This window comes from Hemibagrus wyckioides, linkage group LG21 (genome assembly GCF_019097595.1).
Source record: "Hemibagrus wyckioides isolate EC202008001 linkage group LG21, SWU_Hwy_1.0, whole genome shotgun sequence".
Classification (NCBI taxonomy): Eukaryota; Metazoa; Chordata; class Actinopteri; order Siluriformes; family Bagridae; genus Hemibagrus; species Hemibagrus wyckioides.
In genome coordinates, this window is record NC_080730.1 from 12478841 (window position 1) to 12504951 (window position 26111).

General features: G+C 40.1%; 2 protein-coding genes across 3 annotated transcripts in view; both read right to left on the reverse strand.

The window, feature by feature from the left end:
* Positions 1–16344, reverse strand: part of kdm5ba (lysine demethylase 5Ba) — a 31323-nt gene extending 14979 nt beyond the window's left edge. Inside the window, exons 1-13 of one of the 2 annotated variants that reach the window (XM_058373120.1) lie at positions 16205–16344; positions 14261–14449; positions 13164–13241; positions 12286–12408; positions 12021–12191; positions 10705–10845; positions 10417–10510; positions 10243–10316; positions 9862–10020; positions 5654–5773; positions 5406–5564; positions 4725–4906; positions 4272–4434 (exon numbers count right to left, since the gene is read on the reverse strand). In XM_058373120.1, the coding sequence (XP_058229103.1) occupies positions 4272–4434; positions 4725–4906; positions 5406–5564; positions 5654–5773; positions 9862–10020; positions 10243–10316; positions 10417–10510; positions 10705–10845; positions 12021–12191; positions 12286–12408; positions 13164–13241; positions 14261–14413 (1617 nt within the window). In that variant the 5' untranslated portion in view covers positions 14414–14449; positions 16205–16344. Of the gene's footprint in view, positions 1–4271; positions 4435–4724; positions 4910–5405; positions 5565–5653; positions 5774–9861; positions 10021–10242; positions 10317–10416; positions 10511–10704; positions 10846–12020; positions 12192–12285; positions 12409–13163; positions 13242–14260; positions 14450–15187; positions 15337–16204 lie in introns of those variants that run through there. The other variant, XM_058373119.1, reaches the window with a different exon arrangement.
* On the reverse strand, positions 15484–16715 carry rabif (RAB interacting factor). The gene is made up of 3 exons (XM_058373125.1): positions 16574–16715; positions 16205–16381; positions 15484–16021 (listed from the first exon to the last, which is right to left on the reverse strand). The coding sequence occupies exons 1-3, from the start codon at positions 16574–16576 to the stop codon at positions 15770–15772; spliced, it is 432 nt and encodes a 143-aa protein (XP_058229108.1). The 5' UTR covers positions 16577–16715; the 3' UTR covers positions 15484–15769.
* Positions 16716–26111: the final 9396 nt, after the last annotated feature.

Sequence of the window (26111 nt, forward strand, 5' to 3'; positions counted from 1 at the left end):
GAGCACCTTCCAGTGCAATACCAGCTATGGTTGTTTATTGCGATATATATGTATTGGATACACACTATATATGTACACACTACTCACAAAAAGTTAAAGATATTCTGCTTTTGGGTGAAATTTCAGGATGCACCTAAAATGCACTATAACCTTTACAGGTGAACTTAATTTGACCTTCTCTACACTCTTAAATGCACATGTCCAACTGTTCAGTGATTCGGTACTTTTTGCATAACTTGCTGTTCTCTAACAAGGTGCTTAACGGCAACATTCACAACTGGTGTTTGATCCATGAATCGACCAATAAATTTTCTGGTTCAATTAGAATTGGTATTTAAACAATCCTCATCATCATGCTGTTCACATTTTGACATCATGAGACCAAGACGACACCTAACAATTGATCAACAGTACCTCGCCATTGCGAGGTTTCAAACAGGATGTCCTCAGAGGGAAGTGGCCCACAGAGTGTCATCAGCAGGTTGCAACAGAGATACAGAGAGACTGGAAGAGTCAAAGAAGAAGTGGACGTCCTTTGGCCACCTCCCATGTTGATGACTGCTTCATTGTGAACAGTGCCCTGCGGAACCGGATGATGAATCCCACTCAACTCCAGGCACATTTAAGGGAGGTGAGAGGCACCCAAGTGTCACGTCAGACCATTCGAAACCGTTTACATCAGCGTGGTCTGTGTGCTAGACGACCTGCAAGGGTACCTAACCACACCACCAGGCACAGGCGTCATCGTTATGCTGGACGAGGGACCAGTGGGCCTCAGTGCTGTTCTCTGATGAAAGTTGATTCACATTGAGCAGAAATGATGGCTGCCAACGATGTTGGAGACGTCAAGGAGAGTGCTATGCATCAGTCACTGTTGTGGTGGTGTTACAGTCTGGGCAGGTGTGTACTCAATACAGAACTGCCCTACATCTTGTGAATGGTACACTGACAAGCCAATACTACCTGAATAACATCATTAATCCAGTCATTGTGCCCCTGCATGAACAACACAGGCCTAATTTCATCATCATCATGGACGACAATGCTCCAGCTCATCGAGGTCACATCATTAGGGAATGGCTGCTGGAGGCTGGGGTACCTCAAATGGAGTGGCCTGCACTTTCTCCAGACCTGAATCCCATAGAAAACCTATGGGATCATCTGAGTCGCTGTGTAGAGGCTCGTAACCCTGCACCCCAGAACCTCAATGACCTGAGGGCCGCCCTTCAAGAAGAGTGGAATGCCATGCTTCAGCAGACAATAACTCGACTCGTGAACAGCATGAGACATCGTTGTCAAGTTGTAATTGATGATCAAGGGCACATGACAAATTATTGCATATAATAACATTTTTTGTTGTGGTATACCCACCACTGTTGTTGGCTTTTGTTTCAATAAATTGTTTGAGATGAGGAAATCACCACTGCATGCTTCTACTTAAATGCCCTACTTTCATGATATATTATCACTGTAGCGTGAACTTTTTACATTTTCCATAAATTTCACCCAAAAGCCATATATCCTTAACTTTTTGTGAGTAGTGTATATTTTGTATATGGACCTTGCTTTGTGCACTGGTGCAGAGTCATGTTGGAAGAGGAAGGGGCCAGCTCCAAACTGTTCCCACAAAGTTGGGAGCATGGAATTGTCCAAAATGTCTTGGTATGCTGAAGCATTCAGAGTTCCTTTCACTAGAACTAAGGGGCCAAGCCCAGCTCCTGAAAAACAACCCCACACCATAATCCCCCCTCCACCAAACTTGGCACAATGCAGTCAGACAAGTACTGTTCTCCTGGCAACCACCAAACCCAGACTCGTCCATCAGATTGCCAGATGGAGAAGCGCGATTCGTCACTCCAGAGAACGCGTCTCCACTGCTCTAGAGTCCAGTGGCGGCGTGCTTTACACCACTGCATCCGACGCTTTGCATTGCACTTGGTGATGTATGGCTTGGATGCAGCTGCTCGGCCATGGAAACCCATTCCATGAAGCTCTCTGCGCACTGTTCTTGAGCTAATCTGAAGGCCACATGAAGTTTGGAGGTCTGTAGCGATTGACTCTGCAGAAAGTTGGCGACCTCTTCACACTATGCGCCTCAGCATCCGCTGACCCCGCTCCGTCAGTTTACGTGGCCTACCACTTCGTGGCTGAGTTGCTGTCGCTCCCAAACACTTCCATGTTCTTATAATACAGCTGACAGCTGACTGTGGAATATTTAGGAGCGAGGAAATTTCACGACTGGATTTGTTGCACAGGTGGCATCCTATCACAGTTCCACGCTGGAATTCACTGAGCTCCTGAAAGCGACCCATTCTTTCACAAATGTTTGTAAAAACAGTCTGCATGCCTAGGTGCTTGATTTTATACACCTGTGGCCATGGAAGTGATTGGAACACCTGATTCTGATTATTTGGATGGGTGAGCGAATACTTTTGGCAATATAGTGTGTGTGTGTGTATATATATATATATATATATATATATATATATATATATATATATATATATATATATATATATATATATATATATATATATAGACAAGACTACACAAAGGTGAGCAAATTATTTGCCAAGAAAGAAAATGAGTGTGTGTGATTTTTAGTAATGTACAGAAATACAAAACATTTTATTAACTTTGAATTAAGTGTTTCCTGATTTAAATAAATCAGTTAAATTCAAATAATATTGGCCTGAACTTCTGTCCAGTATTATGACAATTAACTAGTAGGCAAGAGAGAGAATAACATTGCAATACAAAATACTAGTGAGACACAAATGCTTCTCATATTGTACATCATGATACTTCAATATTCATATATACATGCATTTCGTTTTCTAGTGCAGCTGGCACGATTGTTCAATCAAAATTGAGTTAAAATCAGTGCGTGGGCACCGCATTTATGGTCACATTCATGTCTAAAAAGGATTCAGAAGCAAATCGTGTTGTGCTGGAAGTGGCGTAACTAAAAATTTTTTCTGAGAGGGATGAAGCATCCAAAATAAAATGATTATTATTTTACTGATCTGTACAATTAAACTAGTAAAAGTTTTTTTACAAAATTAATGTACAGTAATCCCCCACTATATCGGGGTTCATATATCACTGTCCCGGTATATCGCAGATTTTTTTTTTTTTTTTTTTGCAGATTTTCCCGGTATATCACAGTATCCGCAAACCTTACAAGTGAATTGTTTCTATGTTGAAATAAGGTAATTTATTAACAAAAATACAATTATTAATTACAAAATATAAACATTAATTAAAATAAAGTAAAATGTTAATAATATATAAAATACTGTACAGTGTAGCGTTGTTTAGGAAAGCGCAGTGCGGGGATGCTGACAATCAAGATACAGTACAGCTGGAGGGACGAGTCTGGCCAATCGGAATGCCCCATTCATTTAATTCCAGTTCTTCGCACGTCACTGTCCCGAGTGTTTCGTTTTGTGCTGTGTATGCCTGTAATTTTTATAGTTTTTCTTCAAGCCCTGTTATGTCGCCCAAACAGTCTGCACCTTCTAAGGTTTCTGGCAAGGAACATACATACATGCAGTACTCACTATAAATGTGATATTTCCACGAATTTACCCAAAGTTCATCTCGCTATATGCTTGCAAATGTTTTCTGTGTGTTTAAATAGTGTGGGAGGTTAATTTACTGCTTAAAGAATTTAAAAAAAGCATTTGGGGGTGGCGCCCGTGTATCGCGGATTTTCGTTTATTGCGAGTGGTTTTGGAACGTAACCCCCGCGATAAACAGGGGATTACTGTATTGTAAAATGTGTTTTACAAAATAAATGTATTACAATTTACATTTTATTTTTGTCCGTATTGTCTTGTGCCAATTTCATCTTATGGGGTTAGGTCTCATTATATTTTTAGTGTTTTGTCTCATGTTTATTAGCTTGCTAATATTTAAAGCCCACATTACTGCACTTGTATACCTCCACTTTTCAAAACTCAAACCAACAAGCACAAGCCAAATATTGTGAATTAAGTAAGCAAATCTAAGCATTAATTTCAATGAAGAACTGAAATTGGACAAGCCAGCAATACTTAATTTGCTGGATTGAGAAAAAAAAATTATATATTAAGATCTATAACTTTCATCCACGTATGAGTACAAGTATGAGTTTACACATAGCAAATCAGAATCAGTTGAATCATGTTCTCCACCATGCATACAGTCATGTATTCAACACATGTATCCAATTCAAGCTACTTTACTAATCGGCTTGCTCTGTTCATGTATCACACGAGTGTACTTACGGGCACTCCATGCTCCATTAGCACATTAGGGTTCATGATTGTGACCAACTGATGAAGCAAATCTGGCTGAGACTCAAAGAGTTCAGGGGCAAGTTTCTTCATCACTGCTTCTAACTGCTCTGCTGCAAAGCCAGGAACACCATACCATGTCTTTGGCTCTCCCCTACAAAACACACAGAGGCAACCATGGATCAAACACAATAAGAGGTGATTATAGTAAGTTTTACTAATAGATGACATAGTATGTCTGCTCTAAGATTTAACTAGCCAGTTAGCACCATGCTTAATGGGTTTCAACCGACCAATAACTGTACTACTGACAATAAATGTATTATGCATTGTGAGAAGCAGCTATTGGTCATATTCTCAGAGGTGCATCAACAGCATCACTTAAAGCCATTTTGATAGTGTATTTTCTTTAATCATTTGCTTTTTACAGTCAAAAACTCATACCAATGCAAATAGTTTACAGAATAGCTCCAATGATCCTCAATATGCCAACAGAAAGAGGAGAAGCACATGCCCACATAGAGCCAAGGCAGTTTCATCCCACATATATCAGCTGTGATGTGAGTCAGCACAGATGCATCCAGCACTGGCATGTTGTTGAGGTTCCAGCCACATCTGAGGTAATGCTGCTGGGACATAAGGGAATGCAGTTACAAACACACTCATACAATCATATTATAGAGTAGATCATTTTCATTGTCTTTAAGTATGATGTACCATATCTTAACACTTCATTGTTTGTTCAGAGTTATAAGACATGCCATGCATTATTCCTTTTTTCCCCCTAGTAGCAGACACTAATTTGGAAATTTGCCCAACATATGTATGGATGTACAGACTTTACTGATCCAGAGAGAGATCGACATTGCAAATGGAAGACTGCAACTACCACTATGCCCACTTATTTATGTTTAGGTGCACCATGTTGTATAGCACACATGGATAAAAATGCATTTTGACAGGAGAAAAATAAGTTATTATCTCCAGAAAACAACAGCTTGAGATCACAAGAAAATTAAGTTGTGATCTTGAGAAAGGGGAGATCACAAGGGGGGAAAAAGATAACATGACCTTTTAGGACTTCTGTAAGTAAACGAAATACAACCAAGAGTCAGTACAATATACCTCTTCATCTGACATGACTTTAAAAAGACCATTCCTGACAGGGAAGCCACTGCCAAAGTCCTTTGAGGCAATGTCTGCCCCATACTCTACTGTGACATCTTCCTCAATGGTGCTAACTAAACGCCAAAATTCCTTCTCAACCAGCTCGGTAGGGACCATCTGCGGGAAAAATGTTAGTGTAAGGCTCTTGACCATGCAGATTACTAGTACATCTAATACCTGAATTGAAATCTTCAAATAAAGCATACATGAACAGGCATGTTGAAATAGTCTGACTTGAAGGAGTCTGCCATATCTCCAAACGAGCGGAGTGTGTACTCTCTCGGAGCCTGTTCAAAGCCAAACGCAACCTGAGGCTTCCCACACTCCTTCGGAAAATAGATGCAAAAGTTCATACAAATAATTACAAAATGACAATTTAGGTATTGTACACAAACTATGCTGGAGTTTTACAGACAACAAAAATTTCACAGTATAGTATTTTTTTCCATAAAATAAACCAACATTCAAAAAAATAAGTTCACCCTATAATTTAGTAACATTTAGTAACTAATAATAAAAAATAAGTATGTTTTCTGCAAGAGTTTATCAGGATCCCACATCGTTTTAGAGACGTTTTGGCCTATTCTTCTTTACAACATTGTTTCAGATTATTGTGTTTGGATAATGAAAAACATGGCACAGTGCACGATAAACAAAGATCTTCAAATAGGGATAGGGTCAGTCGCATCAGACCAAATGATATTGTTTCAGAACATTTGTGGTCTGTTCAGATACAATTTTGCAAAGCAAATTCATGCTACCATATTCTTTTTGGAGAAAAGTTTTTTTTTTTTTTCCCCGCCAGCACCAATGAAAGCCAAAACATTTAATGTGGTTACAGAGGCCTGTAGGTTACATGATGGAGTGTTTTGTTTTCTTTAAATCATTAAACATTCTAACCTTTTAATTTAACTTATTGTATTCTATACTTAGGGTTCTTCTTCTTACTTCTTAGTCTTATACACTATATTGCCAAAAGTATTCGCTCACCCATCCAAATAATCAGAGTCAGGTGTTCCAATCACTTCCATGGCCACAGGTGTATAAAATCAAGCACCTAGGCATGCAGACTGTTTTTACAAACATTTGTGAAAGAATGGGTCGCTCTCAGGAGCTCAGTGAATTCCAGCGTGGAACTGTGATAGGATGCCACCTGTGCAACAAATCCAGTCGTGAAATTTCCTCGCTCCTAAATATTCCACAGTCAACTGTCAGCTGTATTATAAGAACGTGGAAGTGTTTGGGAGCGACAGCAACTCAGCCACGAAGTGGTAGGCCACGTAAACTGACGGAGCGGGGTCAGCGGATGCTGAGGCGCATAGTGCGAAGAGGTCGCCAACTTTCTGCAGAGTCAATCGCTACAGACCTCCAAACTTCATGTGGCCTTCAGATTAGCTCAAGAACAGTGCGCAGAGAGCTTCATGGAATGGGTTTCCATGGCCGAGCAGCTGCATCCAAGCCATACATAACCAAGTGCAATGCAAAGCGTCGGATGCAGTGGTGTAAAGCACGCCACCACTGGACTCTAGAGCAGTGGAGACGCGTTCTCTGGAGTGACGAATCGCGCTTCTCCATCTGGCAATCTGATGGACGAGTCTGGGTTTGGCGGTTGCCAGGACAACGGTACTTGTCTGACTGCATTGTGCCAAGTGTAAAGTTTGGTGGAGGGGGGATTATGGTGTGGGGTTGTTTTTCAGGAGCTGGGCTTGGCCCCTTAGTTCCAGTGAACGGAACTCTGAATGCTTCAGCATACCAAGACATTTTGAACAATTCCATGCTCCCAACTTTGTGGGAACAGTTTGGAGCTGGCCCCTTCCTCTTCCAACATGACTGTGCACCAGTGCACAAAGCAAGGTCCATAAAGACATGGATGACAGAGTCTGGTGTGGAGGAACTTGACTGGCCTGCACAGAGTCCTCACCTCAATCCCATAGAACACCTTTGGGATGAATTAGAGCGGAGACTGAGAGCCAGGCCTTCTCGTCCAACATCAGTGTGTGACCTCACAAATGCGTTTCTGGAAGAATGGTCAAAAATTCCCATAAACACACTCCTAAACCTTGTGGACAGCCTTCCCAGAAGAGTTGAAGCTGTTATAGCTGCAAAGGGTGGACCGACATCATATTGAACCCTATGGATTAGGAATGGGATGTCACTTAAGTTCATATGCGAGTCAAGGCAGGTGAGCGAATACTTTTGGCAATATAGTGTATGTTTTGGATTGAGATCTGGGGAATTTGGAAGCAATTCGTTGTTGTGCTCATCAAAGCATTCTTGAACCATTTTTGCTGTGTGGCATGGCACATTATCCTGCTGAAAGAGGCGACAACCATCAGGGAATACCGTTTCTATGACAGGGAGTACCTGGTCTGCAACAATGCTTAGGTACATGGTACGTGTCAAAGTAACAGACACATGGATGGCAGGACTCAAGGTTTCCCAGCAGAACATTGCCCAAAGCATGACGCTGTCTCCGCCGGCTTGCCTTCTTCCCATAGTGCATCCTGGTGCCATGTGTTCCCCTGGTAAGTGACGCACACGCACCCGGCCATCCACGTGACGTAAAAGAAAACGTGATTCATCAGACCAGGCCACTTTCTTCCACTGCTCCGTGGTCCAGTTCTGATGCTCACGTGCCAACTGTTGGTGCTTTCGGCAGTGCACAGGGTCAGCATGGGCTCCCTGACTGGTCTGCGGTTATGCAGACCCATACGCAATAAACTGCGATGCACTGTCTACTCTGACACCTTTCTATCAGAACCAGCATTAACTTCTTCAGCAATATGAGCAACAGTAGTTCGTCTGTTCACATGGATCACATGGGCCAGCCTTCAATCACCACGTAGATCAATGAGCCTTGGCCAACTATGACCCTGTCGCCGGTTCACCACTGTTTCTTCCTTGGACCATTTTTGATAGATACTCACCACTGCAGACCGGGAACATCCCACAAGAGCTGCAGTTTTGGAGATGCTCTGATCCAGTGGTCTAGCCATAACAATTTCACCCTTTTCAAACTCTCTCAAATCCTTATGCTATGCTTATTTTTCCTGCTTCTAACACATAAAATTTGAGGACAAGATGTTCACTTGCTGCCTAACATATCCCACCCACTAACAGGTGCCATGATGAGGATATAATCAGTATTATTCACTTCACCTGTCAGTACTTATAATGTTATGTACAGTAGTGCCCTGTTTTACATCGCTTCGACTTATGTCGATTCCGATTTTACGTCGCTCATCCTTAAATATTAAATTGAAAAATAAAATCCAATTTACGGTGCTTTACACAACCTTCCTTCAGTCCTTCCGTCGCATACTAACAGTGAAAAATGGCTAATAAAACCAAATCTAAACAAAATTATTTTTCTAAAATAAGAAAATACATATATTCAGTCATAGTGTCATTATAGCGACTTTATAGGGGCATTTCCGACTTACAGCGAAAAAAGACTTACGCCGTGTCTCTTGGAACCAATTAATGAGGTAGGGCGGAGTATGACTATATCATGTTTATATTTTTGTGTGTTGTACCTTGTAACTGTCTAAGCTGCTAAATTTCCCTCAAGGGATCAATAAAGAATATCTATCTATCTATCTATCTATCTTGATATACTTGATAGATATACGTTTCAACTACCAGAAAGATTAGCAACTGCTTGGGAGGATATCTATTTGTAAACAAACTTTCTTCCTGTAGACTGAAAACATCCCAACTGTACTCCATTATTCTGTTGAACCTATATTGCTCTACCATTGAGAGCACCATCACCAACTGCATCCCAGTCTAGTATGGCAACTGCACTGCAACATACCGAAAAGCCATTCTGTGGGTGGTGAAAACTGCCTAATGAATCATTGGTACCCAGCTACCCACCATTAAAAGCATTTACAAGAAACTGTCTGCAGAGGTCAAAAGGCATCATCAAAGACACCGCTCACCCTAATCATGGACTATTTACACTCCACCCATCATGAAGGTGCTACCGGTGGCCCAGCACCTACACAAACAGACCACAGAATAGCATCTTCTGTATGGCTGTTTCAACACTGAACAGCTGAGCACACTGTTTACTACACTGTTTATCCACTATGCATCTTTGCGCAACACAACCTTTGCACTACTGTATATTTAATCCATAATCGATTTTGTGTGTTATATATATATATATATAGAATTAAAAAGAAAAAGAATATCTTTATTAATAATTTACTGTAAATATACCACTATGCAAGTTGAAATTGAAACTAATCTAATCTAGATGCTTTCTTAATAATTGTGGGAGTGGGAATGGTGGGAGGAATTATGTCCTTTCCTCATCCGGTTTCTGAATGCTGGTTTAGATATTGGAAAAAAATACCATGACTATAAGCTATTTTATGGAATTATTTGCAGTGAAATATTTGACCACCTGCGCCAGGCACTTGGGACACCTCCAGTCCCCTTTGGGAACATCATGGAGTGGTGGGATAAGACAGAATATGTGGTAGCTGTCATCACAGCCATCACACAACAACAGCTTGTCCTCATCACCGCCTCCCCCGCACACCAAACACATGTACTGTTCCACCTTAAAAAAAAGAAAAGAAAAGAAAAGAAAAAAAAAAAAAAACATACATAAAACAAGGAACATCTGGAAGCTGACTAGAACAATCTGCTATATAATAATAATAATAATAAAAAAAAGCATTATGAAAAGAAAGGTATAGTTTGGTCAAAGAAAATCAAACCATTCCATTCAAACCGATCTGCAACACTTGGACTAATCATCAACTTTGGTGGTGTACATCACCTTTGATTTTTCTCCATTGGGCATTGATTCAACTTCTGTAGGCTCCTGTTTCACTTGGACTGGTAAGCGTTTCACTGAAACAAATCATTCATACCATCCAGTTATTATAATACTTAACACTACTTTTTAATAATAAAGCAATGTAAAGTTTGAAAAATCTGTTAGGTAAATCACCTGTTTCTAGTTTTGCCACATAAGAGCCCATTCTCCTTCTCAGGTTGGGTCTGTTCTTGCACTCTTCCTCCTGTTCACTTTTAAAACAGCGGCCCTAAAATGGGGGAAGACTTTCTTTTGAAAATGTTTAATAGACCGAGAATACTACCAATAATGTAAAACTTTATTAATCAGCACAAATATCCAAAACAAATTAACTGTTTTTAGGTTTTATGTAGTGCAAACTGGGAAGGTTAGTGAAGAAATACAACAATGTACTTAAAGAGTACTTTAACAGTAAAATGTTACCTTTAAAGAGATTTTAGACCGTTTGGCTCTACGAGCAATGGAGGAGGTTTCTGCAGGCTGAACAGACTGTCGCTGGGGCAAGTCATGAGATTTATAGACCTTATCTTTGGTATCATTTGTAAGAGTGGGTTTCTGTGAGCTCTAATAAAGAAAATACAAATTAGTCAAGTACACAAATATTATATGAAGAATAAAATCAGTCAGTCACAACATGGCAGGTCCAAAGTATGTGATTCAAGTCTTATCCAAATAATCCTAAACAAATAAAAGTTACTACCAGCAATTACTTATTAGCTGTGTTTTGTCCTTCCACCAACAAATACCAAGACCATTTATCCACCAAATTAGTAATGACAAGTGATATCAGTATGTAACATTCCCCTCCAAAAGTATTGGAATATGATTTTACTATACACTGAAAACAATTATTTTGAAAGCAACAATAACCCATTCGAAGTTATTAACTGTTTAAACAATCAGTCTAACATAGCACACCATGCAACAAGAAACACCTAGCCACATTTTCTTATTTTTTAAGACTTGAAAAATTGGTGGGTTTAAACAAAAGGCACAATGTTCAAGTTGTTTAACACATCTATATGTAAAGACCAAGAAATGAAAGCAGAAATTCAGATCCACCATCTCCCTCATCTTTTTACTGAAATAAAAAACCCTTCCAGGAGACTACGTTGTGTACATAATAAGAGAATGGCAGGGTGCAAAGCTTTCATCAAAGCTAAATGTAGCTACTTTGGACAATCAAAAAAATAAAACATTCTGGGTTGTTTACCTGTTTTTTATTTACTAAATAATTCTGTATGCTCTTTCATAGTTTGGATGTCTTCAGTATTAGTTTACAATGTTGAAAATAATTTTTAAAAAAATAATAAAGAAAGGCCACTAAAGGAGATGGTGTGTACAAAATTTTGACTGGTACTGTAGATAACTTAGCAGGTTCAGCAGTGATCAACACATCCCATAGTGAGGTAAACTGCCCATAGCATAACACAAGCCACATACATAGTCACAAACAGTCTTGAGACATCTTGGCTCAAGATATTGGGGGATGTTAAATACTCTGAAGAGAGATCACAGAGACATTTTAACCCACCAGGAAGAATGAGTGCTACTTACTGTGCAATAAGAGATCAAGTTTGTAAAGATAATTAGGGGTGACATATAGCTAATAAAGACTAGACTACGACAAGGCTAGAATAAATACTAGTGGTTATTTGGATTAATGCAACCCTCCTATCAGCTCAAACCCATCTGGCCATTTTTCTCTGACAACTCTAGAAAGGGCTTAAATGCTTCACCAGCAGGTTGGTGCCTGTCTTGAAGAGGTAATAAGGGTAGAGAATCCTCTCATAGTGGGCACGCAAGTGAGATCCAACAGCCTTGCCAGGAGCAAAACCCATTTTCAGAGCAATCTGGGTCCATTTCCGTTCCCTGCAGACCATGTCAAAGCTTCCCTCCTCTATTACCAACTGCAGATGGCACAGAATCAGTTCAGACAATAGGACAGAATGCATGGCCAATACTATAAAAAAGTAAAGTACAAGTTATGTTGTAATACTATACCTTATAGAGCTGATACAGGTCAAGTGATTTGCGCTCCACATGAGGGATTTTCAACGAGCAGCCCTGCAGTTCCCAAAACTTGGCTATCTGGTCCAGAAAGTTGAGTTTAACTCTGGTTTGAGCCTGAGGAATAGGACAGACAAAATCAAACATCAAAATAATAATATTTAAGATACTACTTAAATCAAATCAAATCCAGATACATTTCCTTGTGCCCCCAGGTAATATTTCTTTGTACTCTTTCCCCCCGTATTCTAGCCTAGTTTAAAACAGTGGATATGGTTAGTGGTTCTTTTGAGATTCTGGTCCATGTTGGCATATTCTGGCTACATAATGACTGTGGATTTGCCAACTGCACATATATGAATTTCCTGTTCTATTACACCCCAAAAGTGTATTCTATTGCATTCACATCAGTTGACCGGAGCAAGCACTACAGCACACTGAACTCAAAGACATTCATGGAACAAGTCTAAGATAATTTGTGCTTTGTGGCAAAGTGCAGTATCACGCTGGATTGTTTCATAACTATGGCCATAACTAAATCCAGACAGGCTTTAAAATTCAAATTATGCTCAACTGGTATTAAGCAGCCTGCTTTAGAATGATTGTATGCACTGCAGATATTTATGTAATACCTTGAATCATGCAGGAATTAATTTAATGTTTAATACTGGAGAATATTTGAGAAACCCTGACATAAATGGATCATCAACTTTTCTTGCTAACAAGACTTAACAGAATCTAGAAGCCTCATAGCAAAGCATTATGTCCATTTATGCTTTCAAGACAAACATTATTTTAACTCACAGCTCCAATAAAAGCTGCAATTTGGAGGAGAGAAGGAAAAAAAATACAAGCAGTGGTCTGACACTTACCTCCAATTCATTGAGCCTCTGTATGCGTGGGGTGAAACGTAAACGGTCCACATCACAGGCAAATGGTGGCTGCCACCCCTAGAGAATTATACCAAGCCATGCTGAGCCTAATGTGCCATTTGCCACAAGCAGCCAGAATATATCAACACTTCTGGCCTTCAGAATTTATTCAACCATTTTTCAAATTAACATTTTGCCACATTAAATACGTCTACAGTTAAAAAATCAAGACATTTGAATTACATTCCAAATTGATTATTTTAAAATGATCCAAAAGACTATACACTAATAGACAAACCACAAAATATTGGCGGTGCAAAACTGTAGTGCTGTACCACAAAATGCGAATTTTACATTTGCTCACCCACACCAACACCCCACCACCACCCACCCACGTTTCGGTTTCAATTACTGGTAACAAAATTACTTCATGCAAAACTATAACACGATGAACACCTTTTTACATACTGCCAACGGTCAGGCCTAAAATGGCCCCTCATCTGCTCCGCGAAATTGTTATAATAGACTCTTAATTTAACAACACAAAAAATAGGAAAGCACGTGCAATTAATCCAAAACACTAGGGGGCAACGGGAAACGTGCTTAAAATGTTATTAAATATACAAACATGCGGTCAAGAATTAAAAAAACAAAAAAAAACAAAAAAGTGGATGTATAAGTGGGATGAGAACAACGATAGGAAAATGATAATTAATAAATGTGTGCAAATATAATTTGCAGGGCAAAATATAATAAATGGACAATTTTCGGTGCTTTGCTCGCTCCTGTTTGGGTGGATGCCCGATAATAAGCAATGGTTACCTAACAATAACCAGCACTATTTGTACAGTAGACCAACACGTCCACCCAGACAAATGACAATCAAAAGACAACCTCAAACGTGTTCTCCTTTTTAAGTAGCAATGTAACAACTATTACTGCAATTTATTCCCTTACTGTTTTATTACACCAGTCGAAATCCGCCATATTGAAAACCTGCTTTAAAAAGTGTTTCAGACTTAACTGTAAGGAACAATCAATGATAAAGAGCAACACAATGATGTCACCATTTCATATTTCAGTAACGCAAAACTCACCTGCGGCGGTCTGATCTTACAAATACCAGTCCTTTCTGCAATGGGACGTATTTTGCTGATAAACGCAAACGGGTCGTCGAATTCTTCCCAACTGGGCTCAAACACAGGACATTCCGGCGGTGGAATAAACTCGTTGGTTCGAGGCAGGGTCATCCTGGGCAACTACATCCAAGTGATGACATGTAGAAACTGTAATGCACAGTTTAAAGTAATACTTTATCAGGCATTCTTGTAACTACTGCATAAAAGAGTGATTACACAAAGTTCGGGAATCAACATCCTCATTCACTTTGGAACGTGCATACGAACGGTGGACTTTCGAGTATCGTATCATGTTCCGCTTGAAAAAGTAGAGTCTTTAGAAATCGTTATGAGCTTTTATATTGGCGTCAATGTTTCTCATGGTAAATAACATGCATTACCCTAATGTTTGAAACCTTCGTTGCTTTGATGTCCACCAAAATAATTTAGTGTTTACTTGATACGTTTAAAAGTAAAATGTGCAAACGAACTGTTTTATTAAACAACGCGCATTGAAGTACTTTACAGAAGTAAAACAAGGGGCAAGGTGCGCGGATTAATGTACAACAGCTGAGAACCGCACGCCGACCGGAACTACTTCTTTAAATGGATTCTCTTAAGTTACCTACAGATGCTGTTGTTTACCGCCATCCCCGGTAGCAATCTAATCCATTTCACTTAGCCTACATATTATCCACAGTTGACAAATGTACACCATGGTGACAGATCATTTTAAAGGACAATTTATTTGTGTTTTTAAGAGCAATTAGATTTTATGTCGTGAACGTAGGCCTGGTCCGAATAAAGCTAGGATTTGCAACGTCACTCACATGGGGTTTTGTAACGAGATTCAGAACTTCCCGAAAACGAAAATTACTGAGGGATATAGTAAGTATGATAGCTTACCGATGTATCGCATCAGTTCGGCTCTAAACTACAAATACTTTGCTTAAATGCCTTTATACTGATGAAACAGTCTTCACCGCTTCTTTCCATTTACACCGCATTCGTTTGCACGTAGCGCACGCGTCAACGCGGAAGCAGTGCCGCCCAACTGCACACATTACTGACCCAACCTACCAGAGGAGAAACTCATCAAAATACTAAAATTGAACAATTGTACGTTATAAATCAAGTACGATTCATATAAATGCGCATATGATTGTGTAAAAATGTAAAAACACCACGTTCGTCTGAAACACTGTGTTCGAAAGCCTTTAATAACATGACTTAAAATACTGATTTCGTGTACATCAGCAATAGGAATACGAGTTCTTTATGAATGAAAAAAGGATGTTAATCAAGCATACTTACTAAGTGAATAAACAGAATACGAAATATGAAAACTAACTGCATCTAATATTGCAAAACAAAGCATTTTATAGTATCAAACTCTACTCCCAAGCATGTTTAAAACTACGCCAAAAATGTGTACCAAGAGAAAGCAAGTTGTGTAATATGGTCTGGTACAAAACATGCTTAAGTACATCACACATGTTTAACTCGATCCAGTGCTATGTAGAAACATTTCTTGTCATCAAGGTTATGCCATCCAATGGGTCCAATCTCACAATCGGCACAGATAAGATATTTTATTTTGCCTACATCTTTGGTGAAGCCAACATTCTCGAAGGTGTACATATCATCCACCAGCCAGTGAGCTGTTAACGTATCTCCGTCGAATGTTCCGTCGGACTGATTGTTGTTCTTGATGTTCTTTTTCAATGAAGGTAGGAATAGCTGATCGTCAAGGGGATGGGTGTTAAGCAAAAAGAGCACAGAGGCATTGAATTAGCTGCACTAAGATTAAAGCAGAACTGAAAGGCACAACTAGAAAACGTAATAGTTATACATATTCATATTTCATTATGTCCACATTTTAATTTGAGTATACGTGGAGCCTCTGGTAAATTAAAATCTTACCTGCTTTTCGGCAAATACAGCCATGCCCGGGCAGAGCACTTTTGATCCACAACGCTGGCACACCACTGATTTCATATTTTTTCCATCTTCTGAAACAAGGTTGGATGGATCGCTACATCCCTCACTGCAAAAGTTCTGTTCACTCTTCTCCATTATTAAAAAAAACCTCGAACTAAGCTACAAAATAAGAAACCTTTAATTACTACAGAAAAATCACAATATATTTTACCACGTGGTACTACTCAGAAATGATCTCAATATAGCAGCGATATTATAACTAAGCTATCAAACCATACATAACACTTAGCTTGACACTGCAAATTCTTTAATACAATGAAAAATATATAGTATGTATCCCCTTATACGTACCATACACGAGACTGAAATACTGCAAATTCCTAAAACCAGGATGAAAAATTCATAGTTTTTATTTTTTATTTTTTTCCTTGATTAAACCAAGTGCCCAAAGGTACAAGTCCGTCAGTAAATAATATCGGGTGGAAAACAAAACACCGACGCAAGGGTCCTGCTTCTTCTTCTACAGCTTAACAATGGTTGGCCATCCGTCGTGATTGTGCAACACCGCCACTAACTGTGCTGGAGTTTGGAGCAGAAAGAAAAACATTCCTGACTACTCACAATGTTGGTTTATGGATAGAAACGAGATACTAATATGCGGCCACGACTTAAAAACGCAAGGCAACGAGAAAAATAAACACCAGACGATGAAAAGCCACATCTTAAGATACTATAAAAGATTACATGCAATTTTATACTGTGTATATCTTATTACAGTATGAACTGTGCCGTTTACATTAATAAACATAATGCCAATTTTAATTATAATTTTATTAATTAAAGTAAATAAATCTAAGTATAAATCTCAACTCTAAATTTAAATGTAGAGGTTATATGTAAATCCTATGTTAGATCAGACCAAACCAGAACCCCTTTTTCCCAGCACAAAGTGGACTACTAACATGGCCACCCTGGAAAAACGAAGAGAACAATTAGGCATGCCACGTATTAATAGCATAATAGCATGTACGCAGGGTTTTTAGAAAAACACCAGACGCTTGATAAAAAGCTGCATCTTAAGCTATAGACAGTAGTGTGTTTACCCACCACCCAAAGCATACAATTGCGCGGGGCCCCGCGGACTTGTGGGGCCCCTTACTGCCCACAAGCGGTTAACACATTTAATGATTGCTTTTGACATCATTTATTAACGTGTGGCCCAGACAGAAAGAATCAACCATGAAGCGCGCTTATCCAAGCGGCGCTCAAAAACTAAAGAAAAGTAAAGAAAAGAAATAAAAGAAATAAAATACTGAAAATTTGCCAAAGCTTACAACATTGTTTTCGCCTAAAAAACAAAATGAAACACCTTAAGAGGAGAAAGACCCAGTTATGCCGCCCACTGAACAGGCTGCGGCCGCACCTGTCACTACTTTTGCCGGCAGCAGAGATGAGTGCCCTGTCCCTGATACCCAGCCCCTGCCCCACGATCTACTGGTAAGCGAAATCATGCTTTCTGATGACCCAGCGCTTTGGCCTGAGAAAATAACTGAACAACAAAGATGCAGAATTGTCAAAAGGGGACCAGTTAAAAAAAAAAAATTAATTTTCCTCAAAACTGTGACAAAATTCTTCGTCGTTTCACTGTGGACTGTTATTACAAAAAAGAAAGAAAGAAAGAAAGAAAAGCGAGGAGAGAATACAGAGAAATTGGTTGTTTATTCAGTCAGTAGTGATTCTGTGTTCTGTTTCTGTTGTAAGCTCTTTGAAAGGGAAAGCACCTCTTCACTTAGCAGTAGTGGATTTCGCTCATGGATCAATATCCACAAACACCTAAAAGAGCACGAAAACGGCAAAGCGCATTGCACAAATATGCAATCCTGGCACGAACTTGAAGACCGACTGAAATCAGGAAAAACTATTGACAGCAAGAGTCAGGAATTGCATGCTCTTGAAACACAGCATTGGAAAGCTGTTTTAAGCAGAATAATTGCAATTGTCTGTCATTTATCAGGCACTAAGAGGGCATTCAGAAAAGCTTTTTGAGCCCCATAATGGCAACTTTCTTTGACAGGTAGAGCTCATGGCACGGTCTGACCCTATAATGAGTGAGCATCTTAGAAGAATTGAGAAAAAGGAGAATTCAGCTGAAAGGACTAGATTTTTGAATATGCAAGACAACAGACAAATAGAAGACTTGCTTAAGGTAAAACCAAGAAAAGACCTTTAATTTCTTACAGCTAAAAGGATTCTGTATCATTTTGATTAAGACAGTGGACACTATTTTTTATTTTTTTAAAACAAGAATTTTTGTCTTATACCTAACTAACAATTTTGTGTGCTGTTACGCAGTTCAAAGTAAAATATATCTGGTTTATATTTGTCTCACTTAATTCTATGTACTCAATATTACTGTTGTGCAAATCAAAGGAAAATCTTAGGCAATGTTGGTGCGTGGGGGCCCCAGGTCCTGACTTTGCTTGGGGCCCCCAAAATGGTAAACACGCCCCTGGGTATAGACATTATAAAAGTTTACATGCACAATTTAATTACAGTATGTACTGTTTGTAAAATAAAATCTGTAACAAAAGCTGGTCCAATTTTGATTTAAGTACAAAACCACATAAATATTCCAGTTACATTAATAAACATTATGCCATTTTTTAAATAATTTTATTACTTAAAATAAATAAATCTAATTGTAAATCTTAAATCTAAATGGAAAGACCAAACCAAAACCCCCTTTTCCCAGCACACAGTGAACTACACTTCCCACAGCTTCTGCACTCACCTGTTTTCACACTCACTCACTGTGCATCTATATAAGACTTTTTCTGTTACATCGTTATTGTGAAGTAATTGCTTAGTTTACTTAGTTTTCTTTCATTACCCAGCCTTTATTTAAGATCATTGCTCTCTGGTTTTTGACCTCTGCTTAGCCCATACTTCTTTCATTAGTTTGTTTCAGAGAGCTGACAAAGCATGGTGTCTGCTTTTGAAGAATGTGCAGTGCATGTTGAAGCACGATATTTGAAATCTTATTTCTGTGGTAGGCTAAGACTGCATATAGGTTTGTTTTCATATCCAGGTTAATATTTGCATTACTGTTTTTTAAGAGAATTGTTAACAAACCATCTGCATCCTACATGACGCATCGTGGATCAGGAGATAATAGAGAGTACATTTTATGCATTACGTCTTTCATTTTTATTCTACAGGGAGCTTTCTATATAACATGGGCTATGCAGGAAGGTGTAGGAAAGGCAACTGTGTGTAACATTTGTATAGTATTACTTGTTTTCTACACACAATTGTGCAGTTCCATGGCTATAAACCTGTGAGACTCATTAGTGAAGACTTCCACAGAGTGGCAGATCCTGCCATTCTATGATATTCTGAGTCTGAGAGACTATTTTAGTTGCTTATTTTAGTTGCATATAGCGCTAATCTATCTATCTATCTATCTATCTATCTATCTATCTATCTATCTATCTATCTATCTATCTATCTATCTATCTGTCTGTCTGTCTGTCTGTCTGTCTGTCTGTCTGTCTGTCTGTCTGTCTATCTATCTATCAAATTATATACATAGACACAATAACTTTCAAAGTATCTAATCATCTATATTTCAGATGCTATTTATAACATCGACACAATAGGAGATGATAGAACCCCTCTATCCTTGATAAAGATGGTCAAGAATGGCTCCACTAAATATGGTGGGCCAAATAGACAGAAGGGTGTTATGATTAGTAAAAAAAAATCAAGTGTTTTTCATTGTTTCTTTCTTTTTATTTCCTGTAATTGACAATCACTAGGCAAATACAGTGCCTTCAGCCGGTGCTCTAGCAAATCAGTTTCAAACCTACGCTTTATATTTACTACATTTTTTTTCTTTTATTTGAAATTGTATTAGGTCCATCTCCATGTTACTTTTTCTAATTTGCCTCTGATGGTTGACCTTATACAGCTCATTTGCAGGCTGCTTGGAAGGCAGAATGTTAATTCACTATGACTGATATTATAAATGTCTGTAATGCATACACATACCAATTATTTTTATTCAGGACAATTGCAAACAGTTTCTTATACTTCACATTTTTTACTTGAGATTTTGTGTGGCGGTAGATGGACACTGATCAGTATAGAAATCCCCAACCATAATCTTTGAGGAGATAATGACAGATAATACACAAAGATATAAGGAACATCTAGTAGGTGGCACTACAATTAAGATTTCAGTACACAGCACATGCAGCAAAATAAAAAAGCATGCATAACAGGTGAAACATTGGCCTGATTAAGGGTCAGTGCTAGCTCCTCACTTGGAGTGAGTGAAGGTGGTGGTGGTCCCCCACCTATTGTATGGGTTTACAGTTTAGCAAATTTCTGAAATATTACATTTTTAGAGAATGCAAAAACCTGTCTAATAAATGCTACAACACAGGTCTAATAGGATTAATGTTCAAAGTTCAATAGAGATCTTTTCATATATTTAGGAACTTATAATCTTATTTTCATTAATCATTAATCATTAATCCTATTAGACCTGTGTTGTAGCATTTATTGTAGAATATATATATATATATATATATATATATATATATATATTTCAAAGTTCAGTAGAGATCTTTTCATATATTTAGGAACTTATAAACTCACACAATTACTTGGTGATTTTCTGGATACCTCTTTGCTTTCTCCCACCGACATACTCTTCAGGTGACAGTTTTACAAAGATATCTCTACCACAATTATAAATTTATAATTATTTATAAAACATTCAATCAAAAGTCTATGCTTGTTTTCTTAGTGTGTGGGTCCGCCTGCAAATCCTGCCCACTACACTAAAACACAGGCAATAAAACACAGCACAGGGCTAAGTGCCCATTCAAACAATGTATATATAAAAATAGCATTTCAACTTATAGTAAATCATTTGAAGGAATGCTTGGTCTGTTCCATGACATGTGTGAATGCAAGCATTATCTTTACTAGCTGTACTCTTTCTCTTTTTCTTTAAAAACAAAAAATGGAATCAAAATAATCAAACCCCGCACTAACAATGGCAGGCATGTGTCATTTGACTTAAAACCTACCCCACAGAAATATAAACCACTGATCAACACAGCATAATAAGATATTTGTGACACTCTTTTGGGAAGTGGTAGCTCAAGTGGTTTAGGCCCTGGGTTGTTGACTGGAAGCTTGGGCCAAGCTGCCACTGTTTGGCCCTTGAGCAAGGCCCCCATCCCACCCTGCTCCAGGGGTGCTGCATCATGGCTGACCCTGCGCTCTAACCCCAACCCCCAAGGATGGGATATGCGAAGAAAGAATTTCACTGTGAAGTAATGTATATGTGACAAATAAAGACAACTTAACTTTGTTGCCACACAGTCACATGCTTCATGTAGCTCTAAATAGTTACAAATCATACTGTGCTGTCAACCAGTTTGAATGGGTTTTATTTTAATAGATATTATTAAATAATAGAAAATGTAGGTGAAGTTAACAAAGAAATACAATTCTTTAAGGTCAATACCTAGTACTAGTCAAACTGAGAACTTATTGCTGCATCTGCTAAACATAAGAACTGCAATAAGTCTGGACATTTTGCACTTGTCTGCTGTTCTGCTCCTACACATTCAATGCATTCAATTGAATTACCAGAGGTCTGTACTCTCCATTAGCCTGGAGCAACTGAGTGATGCATTATGTGACTATAAATGCTATACCTGCTGCTACACCTGTGTCTCTTCAGTGTCTATTCTGCCAAAACAACTGTATAAGAAGCATTTCCTCACTATGTGGTTACAAGCTCTAACTGCCTGTTTAGTTACTTATTCACAAGAGCAATTTCATCACTTGGATGTTTATCTACAATGGCATCTAAATATGGCCACTTCTACATCATTTGCAGTGGCATAGCTTTGCTAGACATGGACCTGATTTGACAAGGGACTCCAGCTCTGATTTGATAGACACACTGTCCATATGTCTATTAGTCACAGAAACTGACATGGACTTTTGCAGCACACACCCTCACATGAACAATCATGTACTGTTATGATGTTGAATTAAGACAGGAATATGTGAAGTTCATACATTAATGCAGCACTAAATGACACTCAAGTTTCCTGATTTATTTATATGTGAATTGAGAGGAGGACGAGAAAAAGGCTGAGTATGTGCATGCGTGTTATGTTACGGCAAAGCCTTTCCGATGCCTTTTCCGCTCCTCACTCTACTACAGTGTGGGTGCTAAAAGGACAGTGCCACTTCAGTGTTGTGAATGCTCAATGTTTTGGAACCAGTGCTGACCAAGCCAGAGCTACTGACTTCCCCCAAACCCATGGCTATCCGGCTGAGCCCTACACAGCCCCAGAATGTCGAAAGCCCCCACCTTCACCATAGAAGTCAACGGGCGGTCTCTAGACGCCCTCCTGGAATCCTGAAGTACAGTAATGTTGGCCCAGCCCTCTGTGGTTGGCCACACAGCAAAACTGTCTGGGACCCTTTCGGTCTCGTGTGTACATGCCAACATATGCACGGTCCTGGCCACACAGGTAACCATCTGGAACCAGGAGGGTGAGTGGCCCTTGCTAGCTGGCTTAATTCCCGATCTGCCTGTCCCTCTACTTTTTGGGGAGTGATTGGCCAGATTTCAATTCAGTCCAATTCAATTTATTTGTATAGCGCCTTTTACAATGGACATTGTCTCAAAGCAGCTTTACAAAAGAAGATAAACAGAACCCATGAAGTGTGCAATGTTCAAGAGAGGGGCTGATCTCACTCCATCCCATGCCATCAGGCTATAGAGGCAGAAGTAGGCTGGATTCTCCAAGATGGTATTATTGAGGAGTCATCAAGCCCCTGGTCTAGCCAAAGCCTGATAGAAGCCTTTGCCTTTGCAATGACTTCTGGAGGCTCAACCAGGTTTTGGTGTTCGACAGCTACCCCCTTCCCTGGGTGGATGATTTCGTAGCACGGCTCTGGAGAGCCCAGTTCATCTCCACCCTGGACCTGGCAAAAGGTTATTTGCAAGTGGCCCTCACCCCTGTCACTAGACAGAGGACCGCCATTCAGCATGGCTAGTGGGCACTGGTACTACCAGGTTCTCCCATTCTGGGTACATGGGGCTCCTGCATCCTTCCAAAGACTGATGGACATCAAAGTACTCCCCATCATCTCTATGCAGCTGCCTAAGTAGGCAGCTGCATAGAGATGATGGGGAGTACTTTGTTGATTTGGGGAGTACACTTGATGATGTTGTGGTGCACTCCTCCACCTGGATTGACCACCTTCACCACATAGCAGAGGTCCTGGGAGTGCTCTGGAAGGCTGGGATCGTCTGAAAAAGTGCCACCTGGGACCAACCATGGCACAGTACCCGTGATATTGCATCGGGTGGGGCCTTCTGTAACCACTGGAGAAGAAGATTGTGGTTGTCCAAACCTACCCCCTCCCAGCTACCAAGAAACAGGTATGTGACTTCCTGGGGCTGGTGGGTTCTTGTGGCTGCAGGACTTCTCATTTCAGGTCCAACACCAAGCTGGGGCCCACCACAGGAATGCTTATGGACTGTCTCGACTTCATGCCTTGTGGGCCCTTCATCTGGCAGTAGTAGGCTCATAGCTTAGGTTTATTTGCTGTGATTACAAAGCCTGCACCACCGCTTTGTTGCCAATGTTTTGAACAGCTGAGGAGCAAGTGCTGGCAGGGTGAAGTGGCCTCAGCACAGGAAAATCACAATAGTCAATCACGATGCGCTGAAAGTCATCTACCCACACCAAGTGAAAGTGAAAGCAGTATGGGGAGAAATGATTTGGCAGTGCTAGGCATCTCTTTGCTTTCTTTTTCAGAAAGGCCTGTAGACAGGGAAAACAATGAAACCCAGCCTCCTGGGTCCTAGCCTCATCAGCTCTCCTGTTCCTCCAGCAAGGCTGCAGAAGTGCTCCCGCACTGATTTCACCTCGAAGTGTTCACAAAATGCTGTCTCAGTGTCTCTGTTCTGCCCTAGCAGTTGAGTTGCTACAGTTATCATGCTTGTTCAGAAGAATTATTAAAGTGTCCTAAGAGGTATATGTTTTTGAGTTTCTTTACATGTAGACATAACTAAAATTATGAGAATAAACTGTATAAAAACAATACTAATACAGCACTTAATAGATTTATACCAGTGCCAAAAACAAAAACACCCTCCAGGAGAAGCAGGGAGAATATCTTGGGCATACATACAGTATCTTGGCTGCATATACAGGAAGGCAAATGTTAATTTTAGGAAAGAAGTGATGTCTGTTTCTTTTTGCTTCCCAGATACCAGTGAGGATAACGAAGCCAATGCTTCCTGAATCTGCTGCACCTGGTAAGCTCCTTGGGTCCTGCCTCGTCACTGCTAAACACTGCCTGGAACTGCACATCTACAGAGCACCCTGATGAAGATAACTCCCTGCATCTTGTTTGCAACATTTTTCATTACTTTTTTCATTACCATTTACATCTGTTTGTGTTCAGCCCATTTCAGCCATGAGGAGGGAGTGAGGTGCAGTGCGAGGAGTAATAAAATCTTTAAGGTAAGATGCTGCTGGTCCATTCTTGGCTTTGTAGGCAAGCATCAGTGCTTTGAATCTGATGCGTGCAGCTCCCGGAAGCCAGTGGAGGGAAAGCAGCAGTGGGGTGGTGTCTTAGGCAGGTTGAAAACAAGCTGTGCAGCTGCATTTTGGATCATTTGCAGTGGACAAATTGCATTCAGAGGAAGACCTGCCAGTAAAGAGTTGCAGTAGTCCAGTCTCGAAATAACCAGAGACTGAACAAGCACTTGAGTAGCCTGTGTGGATAGGAATGGTTGAATCCTTCTAATGTTGTACAGAAGAAACTGACATAAGAGTGTCACATTAGCAACATGGGAGGAAAAGGACAGTTGATTGTCCATGGTTACCCCAAGGTTGCGAGCAGTGGCTGAAGGGGAGATCATTGAGTTGTTCAGAGATAATGCAAGATCCTGGGCTGGGGATGAATCACCTGGGATGACCAGCAGTTCAGTTTTGCTGGGATTAAGTTTCAGCTGATGAGTTGTCAATAATATTTAGATCTGGTGACTGTGCAGGCCATGGGAGATGTTCAACTTCACTTTCATGTTCATCAAACCACTCTGTCACCAGTCTTGCTGTGTGTATTGGTGCATTATCATCCTGATAAATGGCACCACCTTCAGGATACAATTTTTGAACCATTGGGTGCACATGGTCCTCCAGAATGGTTCGGTAGTCCTTGGCAGTGACGCGCCCATCTAGCACAAGTATTGGGCCTAGGGAATGCCATGATATTGCAGCCCAAACCATCACTGATCCACCCCCATGCTTCACTCTGGGCATGCAACAGTCTCGGTGGTACGCTTCTTTGGGGCTTCTCCACACCGTAACTCTCCCGGATGTGGGAAAGACAGTGAAGGTGGACTCATCAGAGAACAATACATGTTTCACATTGTCCACAGCCCAAGATTTTCGCTGCTGGCACCATTGAAACTGACGTTTGGCATTGGCACGAGTGACCAAAGGTTTGGCTATAGCAGCCTGGCCATGTACATTGACCCTGTGGAGCTCCCGACGGACAGTTTTGGTGGAAACAGGAGAGTTGAGGTGCACATTTAATTCTGCAGTGAGTTGGACAGCTGTGGTTTTATGTTTTTTGGATACAATCCGGGTTAGCACCCGGACATCCCTTTCAGACAGCTTTCTCTTGCATCCACAGTTACTCCTGTTGGATGTGGTTCGTCCTTCTTGGTGGTATGCCGACATTACCCTGGATACCGTGGCTCTTGATACATCACAAAGACTTGCTGTCTTAGTCACAGATGCGCCAGCGAGACGTGCACCAACAATTTGTCCTC

Coding starts and splice junctions, on each gene's coding strand:
- rabif (XM_058373125.1), bottom strand. Junction 16,022..16,204: donor CTGTATTTGCCGAAAAGCAG/GTAAGATTTTAA, acceptor CTTGACGATCAG/CTATTCCTACCTTCATTGAA.